The 15,262-nt window shown below is 42.2% G+C and overlaps 1 protein-coding gene across 1 annotated transcript; it reads right to left on the bottom strand.

Moving 5' to 3' along the window:
* Positions 1-8,985: 8,985 nt before the first annotated feature.
* Positions 8,986-10,068, bottom strand: LOC121437789 (speckle-type POZ protein-like). The gene has a single exon (XM_041637858.1). The coding sequence runs from the start codon at positions 10,066-10,068 to the stop codon at positions 8,986-8,988; it is 1,083 nt and encodes a 360-aa protein (XP_041493792.1).
* Between the last annotated feature and the right edge of the window lie 5,194 nt (positions 10,069-15,262).

The following is a 15,262-nucleotide window of genomic DNA, read 5'->3' as shown; positions in this document are numbered from 1 at the left end:
ATCTCTATATAATAATTCCTGTTATGCCCTAAAAAGTAAGTCTCATGAGAGATAGAATTTAGAACAACACTGTTTTAATGAGGTATTAAAGCTGCACCTCCATGCATTAATGTAAAGGGATATATCTGACAGTCAGATTTTGTAATGTAAGTGTAATCCCCTTAATATTGATTTTAAAAGCATTGAGTGTTTACAATGTTCATACTTTATTTTGCCTTCCATAGAATGTGATTATGCTCTATGTCTTAGGACCACAGCTGAACACTAGAGACAAAGATATTTCTTCTAACCTTCTTCTTCTTCTTCTTCTTCTTCTTCTTCTTCTTCTTCTTCTTCTTCTCTCTCTCTCTCTCTCTCTCTTTACTAACTTTGGTAAGCTGTTTTACCTAATTTTGTAAACTAGGTCATACAGAAAACTGCTGTGTTCTATAGTGTTGCACTAGGATATACATGTTAACCATCAGTTACTGCATAAAGGATGAGTCTTTGGTATGACCAGAGTTAGCTTATATATGTGTTCTGAAAGTTAAGCCTAAACAACATTTATCTAGTTTTGTTATGCCTAAAAGATTATGATCCCCTCATCCTCTGAGCTTCAGAGATCTGAGAATTTGGCATTTTAATAAAAAAGCTTCTCATGATAGAGACATGTCAGCTCCTGGCAGCACTGCTTTCTCATCCTTGGAAGATGGATGGACACAGAAGAACTTCCCCAGCAGCTTGCTTTAAATGTAGCAAAGCCAGCCATGGAGTGGAAACCTTGCACCTTAACTGCTGCCAAGACCCTGTCCAGACTGTGGACAGGCACGATACTGGGGAATTGATTACCATGCTTTGCCAAGACGAGTTAGGCCAGTCTATTCCTACTCCACAGGAAAGTCTGTCCAATCTTCTGGGCTTGGCAGCTGAAGACTGGTAAGTGACTTGGGACTTCTGTCCTCAGTGACCACAGAGAGATCTGGGATAGCTGCCTACATAGCTAGAAAGTGGTCTCACTTCTGCTTACTCAGGTAAAATTTATCTTTCACACTTCTGCTGGTGTTTGATGACTAGGGTACGGATAGATTTACCATTTTAATAGCTCTGCCCATCCCCCAAGGCTACAACCACTTTGGTAGGTCATTAGTTCATTAGTTAAGTTTCCTGTTAAAAATATGGACAGGTTTGCCTTATTCGAAGACTCCATAGTAAAGGCTAAACAGGTTTCAGATGTAACTTACCCCTTATGTATGTAAGATGTTTCAGACTTCTGTCCCCTTTCTGTGCTATTATTACACTGGAACTCCAGAGGTTTGGAGTTTTAGCATTGATAAATGCAGTTTGGATAAACGGATAGAGCACTGTCTACAGTTTTTAGAAGTCCTTAAATTGCTGTGGATTTTACTGGTCTCAGGACTACAGAGAGGCTTTTTCAGCATTACTATAGTGTCTCTAGCCACACATGGCAAAACTCTGCTGAAATGCTAGTTCCTTCCTCTCTCAAACAGGTTAGCATTAGGCAGAGTATAGAAGCCTGCAGACATGTTCCACTCTGTTCCTTCTCCTTCACTCCTCAGCCTCCCTCTCTCCTCCTCCTTCATTTGCTCAACCTCTTTTCTTCAGTGAATTTCCTCGGATTGTCTTCTAAGTATAGACTTAAAGGTGTGTTTCCTCAGGCTGAAACCAGGATCTAGGGAAAATGTTCATGCCTTTTAACCCAAAGCCGTATCCTTTTGCTATGATCCCGAGATGTAAATCTGTTCCAACTGTTTTACAGACACCTGCATGTTCTTGGGAAAGAATTCTGCTACTGTATCAAGGAATCTGGCCTGGTGGATTAGTCTCTAGACAGGTCCACTTCTCCTGCCAGACTTGTGCCAAGACCAACCCACAAGGGGCCCTCCAGGTATCACAGTTCCAAGGACACCAAGCAGGTGAGTACTGGCAGGTTGACATTACCCACATGTCCACTCATAAAAAGATCCATTATCTCTTAACTCTTATTGACACCTTCACAGGATGGATGGAGTAGTTTTACACCCCCAGGAAAGTGATAGATATGATTGCTCAGGTACTCCTGGAACACATCATCCCTTGATTTGGTATGTCCCAAGCTCCTAGGACATCAGTGCTAGTACCACCTCTCTAGACTCAAGCGGGTACCTATCCAGAATGAACAGACACATCTCCATTCCACTCTTTCTGGCAGTCTTCACTCTTCCCACCACTAGACCAGTGCATAAGACCAGTGTTTCTACTAGCAATGTTTCCTCAAGGTCTCCAGGAGTGCAGTTATCTGAATGCTTCTTTACCCATAACTTCCACTGAGTGTGAGACCTCTGACTCCTGACTTCCCCCCTCCCCATGTTGTCCAGTGCCAGCAGGAAGCATACAGACTTGAACCGGCAACCATATATCCAAGAAGGCTGGGATGTTTAGCCTGGAACTCTCTAGATTCTGCCTTCAGAAAGCCTACCAAGCAGCAGCTCCTCCCCTGAAGCTGCTCAAAGACTGAACCTACAGGGTATTTATGACCCATTCCCAGGGAGCAGTGTGTGATTTCTCCTTCCCCTGAGGTCACACGAGAATGGTTTGCTCATTAAATATGAACTTTTAATATGGCTTTTTTTGACTTATTGTATCAGTTGAGAAACCCTTAGCCAAAGTTCCAAAATATTTATCAAGTCTAGACTACTAGGGATTGTTACATCCCACCAATTCTTTTTTTTCTAGATTGAATATTAGGTGAACTGGTAATTAATTTTGACAATTGTACACAACTTTTGAAAATTTGGAACATTTTATACACTCATATCCAAAATTTTGTTCTAGGGTTCTCTAGAGTAACAAAATATAGAATAAATCTTTCTATTTATGAAGGAGGGGGATTTATTGGAATGGCTTAGGGCTGCAGTTCTGCTAATCCCACAATGGCTACCTGTGAAGGAAAAGTACAAGAACCCAGTACTTACTCAGTCTAGGAGGTTAGACATGTTGGCTGGTCTTCAGTTCATGCTAGAATTTGGGAGAAGTATTCTCTCATGCCAGGGAAGGAATGAACTTGCTGCAAGGTGAGGACACGCAGGCCCTTGTTTTAGTTTTGGTAGCTGGTGCTGCATAGGTGATTGATTTTTCAGCCTGACTGGTACTTCCACCACGGAATCTGGTATCATCTTACACATATTCTGGCCATTAAAGCAGATGGGGATGGCCAGCTTCTACTGTGTGTCTGAACAGAATATGTCAATCAGATTCCTCATGCAGAAGTGACAGACCAGGTACAGGTGTTGTATTCCTCCAGAGCATGAAGCAGAGTCTAGTCAGAGAAATTTTGGTGACATGGAATGCAGGTTGTGCCATTCCTAGAGTTCGTTGACCACCACACTCTTTTCCTCTGACTTTCTCTGAGAATGCTGGTGTCTCAAGGTTTTATCTCTGAAATCTCAGGGGTTGAAGATACTTTAAAAGCCTAAAGAGTCTACACAGATGTGCAACAGACTCTAATGGACCATAGATGCAGACCCTGACAAGTATATCCAGCAAAACTTTCAAAACCCTAAGTGGAAATATGAGATGTTTCACAAGCAGCATTGAAGTACGAATACATCCCTTCAGAAAGTCGTTGAAGGAAAATTTCAACTTCAGAAGATTCAATACAACCATGTATAATACAGGGAATAAATAATCTCAGAGCAATAAAGGCAAAAAAGTAGGGAAGCACACACACCACCACCACCAAAACAGTAGTCACAACAAAAGATTAGGACTCAGTCATCATTGGTTATCGATTCCCCAGTGAAAGATACAGGCTAATAGAGTGGATGTGACACAGATTCCATCCTCCTGCTGCAGCCAGAGGTAAAGAATATCTCACAGTAGTAGATATTCCAAGCAAACGGATCTAGGAAGTAAGCTGGTGTACTTGCTTTTATATCTAACAAAATAAACTAATGAGATTAAGTAAGTAAAGACACTATATACTCATCAAAGTAAAAGAGAACAAAGATAAAAATATCAGAGGCATGGGGCTGGAGATATGGCTCAGTGGTTAAGAGCACTGACTGCTCTTCCAGAGGACCCGGGTTCAATTCCCAGCACCCACATGGCAGCTCACAACTGTCCGAAGATCCAGTTGCAGGGGATCTGACACCTTCACACCAATGCACATAAAATAAAGTTAAATAAAGCATACAAATATTTAAAAAATATCAGAGGCAATATGTCTCTTTTAGAAAAATAAAATCAAGATTAAATATGTATTTTTTCTTTTTTTAAAGATTTATTTATTTATTATGCATACAACATTCTGCCTGCATATATGCCTGCACACCAGAAGAGGGCACCAGATCTCATTACAGATGGTTGTGAGCCACCATATGGTTGCTGGGAATTGAACTCAGGACCTCTGGACCAGCAGCCAGTGCTCTTAACTGCTGAGCCATCTCTCCAGCCCCTAGATATGTATTTTAAACAGATGAATAAACCCTAGTAAAATAGCATAGAATTCCACCCACCAAAGCAAGGCCAGGGCCAGACAGTTTTGGCATAGCAATCTACCTGCCATTCAAAGAAGAGTTAATGTCCATTCTCCTCAAATTATTCTAGAAATAAGAAACGAAGGATCATTGTCTAATCTAATTTATGAGCCTAAAATTACAGATATCTAAATCACAGACCAAAATTCTATGAACACTGATGCAAAAAATACACATTAAATAATTACAAACTGAATGCCAGAATATTCAAAGATAATTTACCATGATGAATAAGGCTTTGTCCCAGATATGTAGGGATGCTTCAAAATAGAAAATTCAAAAAATATAATTGACCATATAAAACCCCAAAACACAAAACATCAGAAAGACATAAACTTTATGATCATATCACTAAATTCTAGAAGAGTATTTTTCAAAATCCAACATTCCTTCATGATAAACACCAAGGAGATATCAGCATACATGTGCCATACCTAAATATAATAATGGCAGCTTAAAAAGTCCATTAATAGAAAGAAACTCAAATAATTCCACTAAAATCTGGAACAAGACAAAGTTTTTCACTTTCTCTGTATCTATTCAATATAACAGTTGAAATATTAATTAAATCAGCAAGGCAACAGACAATAAAAGGATAGAGTGGAAAGGAAAAAATAATCTTAATTTGTAGAAGATAATAAAATACACATAAATTAGGTGAGCAACTTAATAGGGAAATTTCTACTGCTAATAAACAGTTTCAGTAAATTAGCTTGACAAAAATCTAAGGGAAAGAAAACTCTGGTTAGGATGTATTGTGTAAGAGAAGAATCTATTTTCAGTAATAAAATAATAATAAAAATCAGTAGTCCTCCTGGGTGGTGGTGGCACCCGCCTTTAATCCCAGCACTCGGGAGGCAGAGGCAGGTGGATCTCTGTGAGTTAGAGGCCAGCCTGGTCTACAAGAGTTAGTTCCAGGACAGGCTCCAAAGCTACAGAGAAACCCCGTCTCAAAAAACAGAACAAAAACTGGTGTGGGAGAATTGTCTGTATTCTGTCAATCATGTTATAAATAAACGCTGATTGGCCAGGCAGGAAATAGAAATGATGTAATGAGAAAAGGAGAATTCTGGGAAGGAGGAAGTTGATTCTTCCCATTCCTGCCCAGACTGCTGAAGCAGCAGGATGTGATCTGCCCCACTGAAAAAAGGTACTGAGCCTCATGGCTAACATAGATCAGGAAAATGGGTTAATCAAGATGTGAGAGTTAGCCAGTGAGAGGCTAGAACTAATGGGCCAATCAGCTTATAACTTATAGAGACCTATGTGTGATTTTCTTTGGTGCTAAACAGTTGTGGGATACTGGGCAGGACAGAAACCACAACAACAAGCAGCCTGATCCCCCATGTTACAAAAAACCAAACCAAACCAAAACAAAAATCAGTAGTCCTCCTTTATACAAATGAGAGACAGATTGGGAAAGAAATCAGAGAAAACACCTTTCACAACAGCCTCAAATAATATATCTTGTGGGTAACTCTAACAAAAGAAGTGAAAGACTTGTATTATAAAAACTTCAAGTCTTTGAGGAAGAAATCGAAGAAGATATAAAATGAAAGATCTCCCAGCTCATGGATCAGTGGGATTAATATCTAAAAATGGACATTCTACAAAAAGTAATCTACAGATTCAGTGCATTTTGACAAAAGTTCAACACAGTTCTTTACATATCTTTTAAAGACCATTCTCAGCTTCATATGGAAATACAAAAAGCAAAGGGTAGTAAAACATTCCTGAACAATAAAAAAAAACTACTGTAGGCCTCACTATTCCTGAATCAAATAGAACTTCAAAGCTATAATAAAAGCAATACAAGAGCATAGTATTGGCAGGAATTTAATGGAAGACTCAGGCATAAATCTATACACAGGGGCCATGCCAGTCTAAGAGGCCTGGGCTGTCTCCCAGGTCCATGGAGATGTCTGAGCCCTAACTGCTGCTAAGGGCTATGTCTGGGTCCATGGCCCTACTGCAGCAGTGGTCTTTGCCCAAACCTGACTCTTTGGAGAGCTGAGAAACACTAAGTAAACTGGCAGGGAATCTGTGCTTTCTTCATCAACCCGTCCGACGTACTCAGGAACAACGTTTCTGTTTGTCTTTGGTGAGAAAGTTCAGCCAGTTTCCAATATTACTGAAATTTCTCTGAATCCACCCACCCCAAACCTTGGAAAACCCTTAGCCTTGCAATTTTTTGGATGATAAAAGACCCTACTTCTCCTATGTTCCCATCTATTCTCTCAAAACTGGGATTAATGAGAAAACCTATGATGGCAGAAAATAAGGTTTATTTAATTAGACTTAGAATATTTGGGTGGTTGTCTTTACTCTCTTTAGTGAAAATACATAACCCATCTTGGCTCTTTTCTGGAGTTGTGATTTATGTCTTCATTCATGGAGTGTCTGTACCTGTTGACAACTGCCTGGAGAAGGCTGTTGCAGTCTCCCATCCTCTTTAATCATTGGACAATGTTGCACCAAGATACCCTAAAGGATTTCCTGCCCAACAACCATAAACCTTCTTGCCTTTATTGTGGAAACTCAATCCAAGTTTCTGATGGTGATCTTGATCCATCATCCCTCCTAACACTGTTATTTCCTTCTCAGCCTGTTGTATTAAGGACATCAGAAGCTCAAAATGGCTTTGAAGAAGTCTGAGCTTCCATTGCATGGAATATTAGTTGTGGCTCCAGACAGGGGCATGGCCCCCACACCACCAATCACCCTGGAACCAAAACATCCAGACCAGAAGGACCTAAGCTCTTGGAAATGGGAAGCAAAGTTTTCGCCCAACAGTCGCTAGGGGTGATAGTGAGAGGAGCTATTCCCTTTTCTACCTCTTAATGCCTGGACCAATGGACACAGGCTAAGGAGAAAGCCGCCTCCTGCAGAATCCTGACCTAGCACTAGAGGCTGATGGTACTTCTTTAATCTTTCCTTGTGTCTTGAAATGTCCAGTCCATCTTTCTGTCCAGACAGCGGTTTCGGGAAGTTGGGGAACACGGGAATATAAACTAAACACATCATAATTAGATGCAATAAGCATAGGCACAAGCTCTCATATCAAGGCTGGGGGAGTCGACCAGAAGGAAGAAAAGGTTCCCAACATCATACAAACAGGTCAGAGAGTCCCCACAGAAACAGGTCAGAGAGTCCCCACAGTCCCACTCTTTAGGAGTCCCACAAAACCCCCCGAACTAAACAACCACAGTGTGCATACAGAGGACATGGTGCTGACCCATGCATCTGTGTGATTGCCTCTCCAGTCGCTGTGAGCCCCTATGATCCCCGTTTTTCTGATTCTGTGAACCCTTTACCCCCTTCAGCTGCTGGAGAAAGCCTAACTGATGACAGCTGGGCTAGGCACCAGTCTCTGAGTACAGCAATTTCATTAGGTCTCATTTCATTAACATTTATGTGTGGGACTGTGAGGACCCTGCACAAACTTCCGCAGCTGAGCAGGGATGGATGGACTAAACTGGGCCTCTTCTAACAGAAACACCACTGGAATCCAAAGAGATTCTACAATTTTTCTTCTTTTTACATTTTATTTGGGTAAAATTTTGTCTACATAACTGAACAAGGGTCCTCTGCAAGAGGAATGATTGCTTTTGCCCACTGAGTCATCTCTCCTGTCTCCAAAAACTGAGTTTGGAGGAAAAGTATCTTCATTCTCTTCCCCTTCTCTTGTAGGAACACATTCACGTTTGTTTTCTCCTGTGCCCTGAGCCTTTGATCTTATGTTCTACACAGTCCTCCTATCCAGACAGATTTCTCCAAAGAAACCCTGTTGGGATGTGCTGGGGGCATTAAATAAACTGAATCCCAGTTTCCAAATCTCTGGACAAAAATAAAACCAGTACATAGTACAGGTTGCATAGAGTCCATCAGAGTTCATCACAGTTCCTCCCCTACCCTGCCATTCTGTAGCACCAAAAATAAAAACCTAGAGATAGATATTGGGGTTCAAACCGACAACCAGAAAAGCAAAGCAGCCAAGTTGCTAGAGACGTCTTTCCTCTATCATGGCTGGATGACCATGGACTAAGCAGACTAAGCCTCTCTCTCTTCCCATTTTACATTACCTCTAGTGCTGGGATTCTCTAGAACAGGGATTGAAGGTGTGAGCCACCACCACCTGGATTCGTTTCTACATTGATCGTGTGTAGCCCAGAGTAGCCTTGACTCACAGAGATCCTTCTGCCTCTCCCAAATTCTGTGATTAAAGGTGTGACTCTCCATTGTCTGACCTCTAGTGGCTTTAGCTTTGTCTCTGGTCTTCAGTCAAGATTTACTTATCAAAATACAAATAATACACTGCTATACCATTTGACACATACAACAGTATTAAAGCTTGTCTCAGCACATTCAGTGTAAATGCTCCACGTACCCCATAGTCTACCTGGTAGCAACATTGGTAGCAGCACTGGCTGCTGCCTCTGGGATACACATGTAGCTCACAGTTGATAGGGCTCTAGGTTTGCTTCAGGCCTTTGAGGGGAGACTCCAGTAAAGAACGTTGAGGAGAAGCAAGGGCGCTGTATGCTTCAGCCTCCAAGTAGGGGTATAAATCCACCATTGTCTTCCAACTTGAGGTCTCAGAGACCTCAGAAGCATGAGCTGTAATGAAACCCAGGGCCCGAGTTTTCAATTGCCGTGTGCTATGGAGGTCAGCCAGGAAGAGAGTGTGGGCAGCATTCTCCACAGAGAGGTTCCTGCAGAGGGCACTCTCACACAGGATCTTCAAACCCTCTAGGCTGTACATATCAGCAGCTGCCAGCACAGTGTCTGCCATGTTGTCTAGGTCTGGTTCCTTCCCGGTGTAAATGAAGTCCATCATTGCCTTGAAGACTTCAGGTTCCAGGTCATGAATCTCAACACAGTTGTTTCTTTTCTCCTCCGTGTCATGTTCAAACATGGCTCTGAAAACTGGAGAGCGAGCAGCTAAGATGGCCTTGTGAGCCCGGAATTCCTGGCCAGCTACCATAAGGCAGCAGTCTGTGAAGTGGGAATTCTCCCAGAGATCTCCTAGCTCATCTGCCAATGTGCATCTTGGAGCCTGGATCTCTGGGTTTGTGCTTTCCTCAGAGATTTTGTGGGAGTCTGGGTACAGGATTCCTCTGCAGAAGAGGGTGAGTTTGTCTTCAGGGAGAAGCCAATACTCATGGTCCAAGAGAAAATCTCTAAGGATGAACATTTTGTAACCCCCTTCACAGCCTGGCAGGAACCTAAAGGATTTTGGACTTGTGACAGTTTCTGTTTTTTCTCCTTTGACATTGATGATCCAGAGCTGAAACTGTGCAGTAATGGCACTCTTTGGAGAGCTGAGCAGCTTTAGGTTAACTGACAGGTAATCTGAGCTTTCTTCATCGACCCCGTTCGGGTGAACTCTCAAACACCAGTTGTCATTGTCTCCTGTTGAGAAATTTGGACTTATAATGCTGCCCTGCTCTTCCTCTAAAATAAAATGGAAGTTGCCTATGGTCCACTGGCAGTAGAAATTCGGGACACTGAATACTTTGTAGTTCCAGCTCTGGGCTATGATGTTTTTTGACATTTTTCCTGGAGATAGTTTGGAGGCTAAACTGGATGCAAATGAAGAATTAGGATTTGTTTTCTCTTCACCATGTGGGAGACAACAATAGACAGTATTGAGATTTTTAGTGTCTGTTTCTCTCCTGTTTACTTTTATATGGGTTGGGACCTTGAGTCTCTGAAGTCATGCAGAGACTACACTAGCTTCAGTGTAGCTAGTTTAGATTACCAGGGGCTGCTCTGTCAGTTCATGTTTTCTAGATAGAATCTCAAGTCAATAGGTAGCTAATATTTAATTGAAAATTTGAAACATTTCATACACTCATATCAAAAATGTTGTGCTAAAGTTCTCTGGAGTAACAGAACATAGAGAACAACTTTCTCTTTGTCCGAACAAAGGGGATTCATTAGAATGATTTAGGGCTGCAGTTCTGCTAATCACACATTGGCTAACTGTGAAGAGAGAGTCCAAGAATCCAGTACTTACTCAGTCCAGGAGGTTAGACGTGCCGACTGGTCCTCAGTCTATGCTGGAATTCTCTAATGCCAGTGAAGGAATGGACTTGTTGCCAGGTGAGGGCAAACAAGCAAAAAGTAATAGCTTCCTTCTTCCATGTTCTTTTATATGCTTCCAGCAGAAGGTGTGGTCCAGTTTACGGAGTGTTTCCACCTTCTAGATTTGGATTAAAGGTATATGTCTTCAAGTCTTGGGAAGTAGATTAGATATTAGTGTCTTTCTGCTAAAGCCACTAGAGGTCAGACAATGGTGAGTCACACCTTTAATCACAGAATTTGGGAGAGAGAGGCAGAAGGATCTCTGTGAGTCAAGGCTACTCTGGGCTACACACGATCAATGTAGAAACGAATCCAGGTGGTGGTGGCTCACACCTTCAATCCCTGTTCTAGAGAATCCCAGCACTAGAGGTAATGTAAAATGGGAAGAGAGAGAGGCTTAGTCTGCTTAGTCCATGGTCATCCAGCCATGATAGAGGAAAGACGTCTCTAGCGACTTGGCTGCTTTGCTTTTCTGGTTGTCGGTTTGAACCCCAATATCTATCTCTAGGTTTTTATTTTTGGTGCTACAGAATGGTAGGGTAGGGGAGGAACTGTGATGAACTCTGATGGACTCTATGCAACCTGTACTATGTACTGGTTTTATTTTTGTCCAGAGATTTGGAAACTGGGATTCAGTTTATTTAATGCCCCCAGCACATCCCAACAGGGTTTCTTTGGAGAAATCTGTCTGGATAGGAGGACTGTGTAGAACATAAGATCAAAGGCTCAGGGCACAGGAGAAAACAAACGTGAATGTGTTCCTACAAGAGAAGGGGAAGAGAATGAAGATACTTTTCCTCCAAACTCAGTTTTTGGAGACAGGAGAGATGACTCAGTGGGCAAAAGCAATCATTCCTCTTGCAGAGGACCCTTGTTCAGTTACATAGACAAAATTTTACCCCAATACAATACAATAGAAACGGAATAACAATTGTAGAATCTCTTTGGATTCCGGTGGTGTTTCTGTCAGAAAAGCCCAGCCCTGCTCAGCTGCGGAAGTTTGTGCAGGGTCCTCACTGTCACACACACACAAATGTTAATAAACGATACCTAAGAAATTGCTGTACTCTGAGACTGGTGCCTAGCCCAGCTGTCATCGGTTAGCCTTTCTCCAGTGGCTGATGGGCGTAAAGGGGTTCACAAAATCAGAAAAACGGGGATCATAGGGGCTCACAGCGACTGGAGAGGCAATCACACAGATGCATGGGTCAGCACTATGTCCTTTGTATGCACACTGTGGTTCTTTAGTTTGAGGGTTTTTGTGGGACTCCTAAAGAGTGGGACTGTGGGGAGTCTCTGACCTGTTTGTCTGATGCTGGGAACTGTAGGGTTAAGACAGCCCCTTTAGGGGGCGGGGTTTTCCTCGGGTGAATGCCTCCCAATAAATGGGCGCGCGGGGAGGCGGCTGGGCCCCCTTTTTTCCTCCCTACCTCCTGTACTACGCTGGAACTCTGGTTCTGTAAGTTTATTATTAAAATGGTAAATATTCTTTGATATGTGCATTGCATTTATTTTGCGTGGATACAATTGGCGCCCTCCCCGTGGGGCTTTGCCGAGAACCGGCCCAAAATCGGAGTCTCTTGCACCCCGGGCCGCTGCGGCGGTCTCTCTGGGCGGGCGCGGAAGCAGCTGAGATTCTGAGCAGTCTCTCTGGGCGCGCCCGGAAGCAGCTGAGATTCTGAGCAGTCTCTCTGGGCGCGCGCGGAAGCAGCTGAGATTCTGAGCAACTCGATTTTCCCTGCTGCTTGCTAGAGAATCAAGCAGCGGGTTTGAAATCGACAGAGCCTTTTTAACACCGCCTAAGTCTCTGTTCCCCTCCCACCTCCGCCAGCGCTCGGGTCATGTGACAGCGGCCTGCGAGCCCCGTCACAAAAACGCCGGCATCCCTTTGATTTGTTTACTTTGCTGGCTTTTCTTTATTCCCTTTCTGGCTCAATTGCTACTTATCAGCCTGGTGTCTGTTTCAATTTTGTTTTTGAGTCATTTTATTTCAGATTTAGGACACGTGGATTCAACTGGACTCTTTCGCCACCACTGGCAGGAACCAGTCGTTACAGGTAAGAGAATTTTTTCTTTTATAAATAATGTCTGAGAACGTGACAATTTCAGATTTCAACAGCTTTTTTGAGTGCACCATTTGGGAGATCTTACAAGAGGTGTCTACCACCCCACATCTATGGATATTCCTGGGATTCTTAATTTTCCTTAGCACTATTTGGTTTGATAATAGGAAAATGATCAAATCTCTTAAGGCAGAGGTTGAACGTTTAAAAACTATTGAGAATGACAACAATCTTCTCAAGAATCAGTTTGAAGTTCTCCAGGAAGAAAACAAATCTTTGTTTAACATGACTCGGTTAACTGAGCAAAATCTAAAAAAGGTACAGGCTTATGTTAAGGAGAAACTCATTACTTTGGAAGAAGGAACAGCTGAATTAGATCGTAAGTTCCAGCAGTGCCTTTCTGTAGGAACTGAAACATTAACTGAGAGAATCAAAACTGCTGAATGTGACAATCGAATTTTGTCTAAAGCTTATGACAGATTGACGGAAAGATTGTCAATACAAGAAGGCACGGTTTATGCCATAAAAATTATGTCCAAAGATGACTAGTTATCTCTACTGCACAAATTTCATACTTTAGAATCCTCAATGAAGGCTTTAGAACATAATTCTGGGCAGGAGATTCAGACATTACAAAAAGCAATGGTGAATAAAATTGAAAAGATTGAGGAATTTCTAAATTCTGATGAAGAAGAGCAAAGGGTAGAAAGGCAAATTTTAACTACATCTGTGGATAAATCCCTCTGGGACAATTTCCACAAAGCTCTCCCTACAGCTCTACATGCCTTTCCTGTAATAACAACAGAAAAGGTGATTGGTTCCAGAAACCCTAGGGTCATCAAGGAAGATACATGGGAGCCTGTCCGTATGAATGATCTCAAAAAAATTAAACAGGCCATCATGACTTTTGGGATGCACACCTCTTTTGTTAAAGAGATGCTAAGATCTTGGGCCACAACAAGCAGAGCAACCCCCTCGGACTGGCTCCAGCTGAGCTCCACGGTCCTTGAGAGTGGACCGCAATTAAAATGGAAATGCTTATTCAGGCAAGACGCTAGACTTTTAGAACAGCAGGAAAAGGCGAAGGGAATTGACATTTCCCTAGATAAAATTCTAGGTGAAGGGCTCTTTTCCGACCCTCAGGAACAAGCTAATTTGGATGAAAACATACTCTCCATGTGTACTACAGCAGCCTTAAGGGCTTGGGACAGAGTACAAGACCCAGGACAGAGAATGGAATCATTTGTCACAGTTAAACAGGGTCAGAGAGAACCTTTTAGTGACTTTTTACAAAGATTAACTAAGGCTGTACAAATAGGGATATCTGACCCAGAAGCAAGATGTATAATAATTGAGTCTTTGGCTTATGAAAATGCTAATGTGGAATGCAAAAAAATCTTGGGGCCTTTAAAGTTCAGATCAGAGTCCTTGGAAGAATGGGTCTTGCATACACTAAATGTTGACACATTTGACTATGGCACTGAAGCATGGGTAGAAGAAGCAATTTCCAATGGTAAAAGGAGACACCAGAATACCAAATGTTTTAATTGTGGCAAAATGGGTCATATGAAAAGGAATTGTAAACAATGGGTTTTCAGAAATAATAATAATGCATCTTCTAGAAATAACAGGAATAGAAGAACTCAGCCTTCAGGTTTATGTAGAAGATGTGGAAAAGGCAGACACTGGACGAATGAATGCAGGTCTACAAGAGATAGACAAGGCAACCTGATACAGACGGGAAACGTGAGGGGGGGGCCTCTTAGGCCCCCATGGCAAACATGGTTCAGTCATTTCCAGTTTCTGCAGAGAACATGCCTCGTCAGGACAATTAGAAAGCCATATGCCTACTGTTACAAGCAATAGTAATCAGAAAGATGAGTTACGTGTGTTTTGGCAAACTTCTATAAATGATCAAAGACCTAAGCTGAGAGTGTGTGTAAATGGCATTTTTATTACTGGCCTGCTGGACACAGGTGCTGATGTAAGTATCATTACCCCCAAATCTTGGCATCCATATTGGCCTCTTCAGAATGTAAATGTTCAGCTCCTGGGAATTGGAACCCTATCTCGAATAAGGCAGAGCATGAGATGGGTTGAATGTATAGGGCCTGAGGGACAAATAGGAAAATTAAGGCCATATGTAGCCAATATTGCAATGAATTTATGGGGTCGTAACCTATTACAACAATGGAATACCGAAATTAACATTCCTGCTACTTCTAGAGCCCATATTTCTGAAAATAGTATTAGAAGTTATTACAAACGGAGAAAACCGGCCATTAGGGCTATGCAAGAACAAGCAATTGATGTCCCTTCAGAAATACCAACAGCCTTGCCTTTAAAATGGTTGACTGAGAAACCAATATGGATAAAGCAATGGCCTTTAGCTGAGGAAAAGTTACAGGCTTTAGAACAGCTGGTACAAGAACAACTAGATGCTGGACATATAGAAGAATCTACCAGCCCTTGGAATTCTCCTGTATTTGTGGTTAAGAAAAAATCAGGTAAATGGAGAATGGTGACAGATCTCAGGGCCATCAACAAGGTTATTCAACCTATGGGCCCTCTGCAATCTGGAATTCCTTTGCCCTCTTT

Source organism: Microtus oregoni, unplaced genomic scaffold (assembly GCF_018167655.1).
Source record: "Microtus oregoni isolate MIOR12 unplaced genomic scaffold, Mior012 000054F_ref0000373, whole genome shotgun sequence".
Taxonomy (NCBI): domain Eukaryota; kingdom Metazoa; phylum Chordata; class Mammalia; order Rodentia; family Cricetidae; genus Microtus; species Microtus oregoni.
The sequence above is the reverse complement of the archived record's forward strand: the minus strand, read 5'-3'. Positions and strand labels throughout refer to the sequence as shown.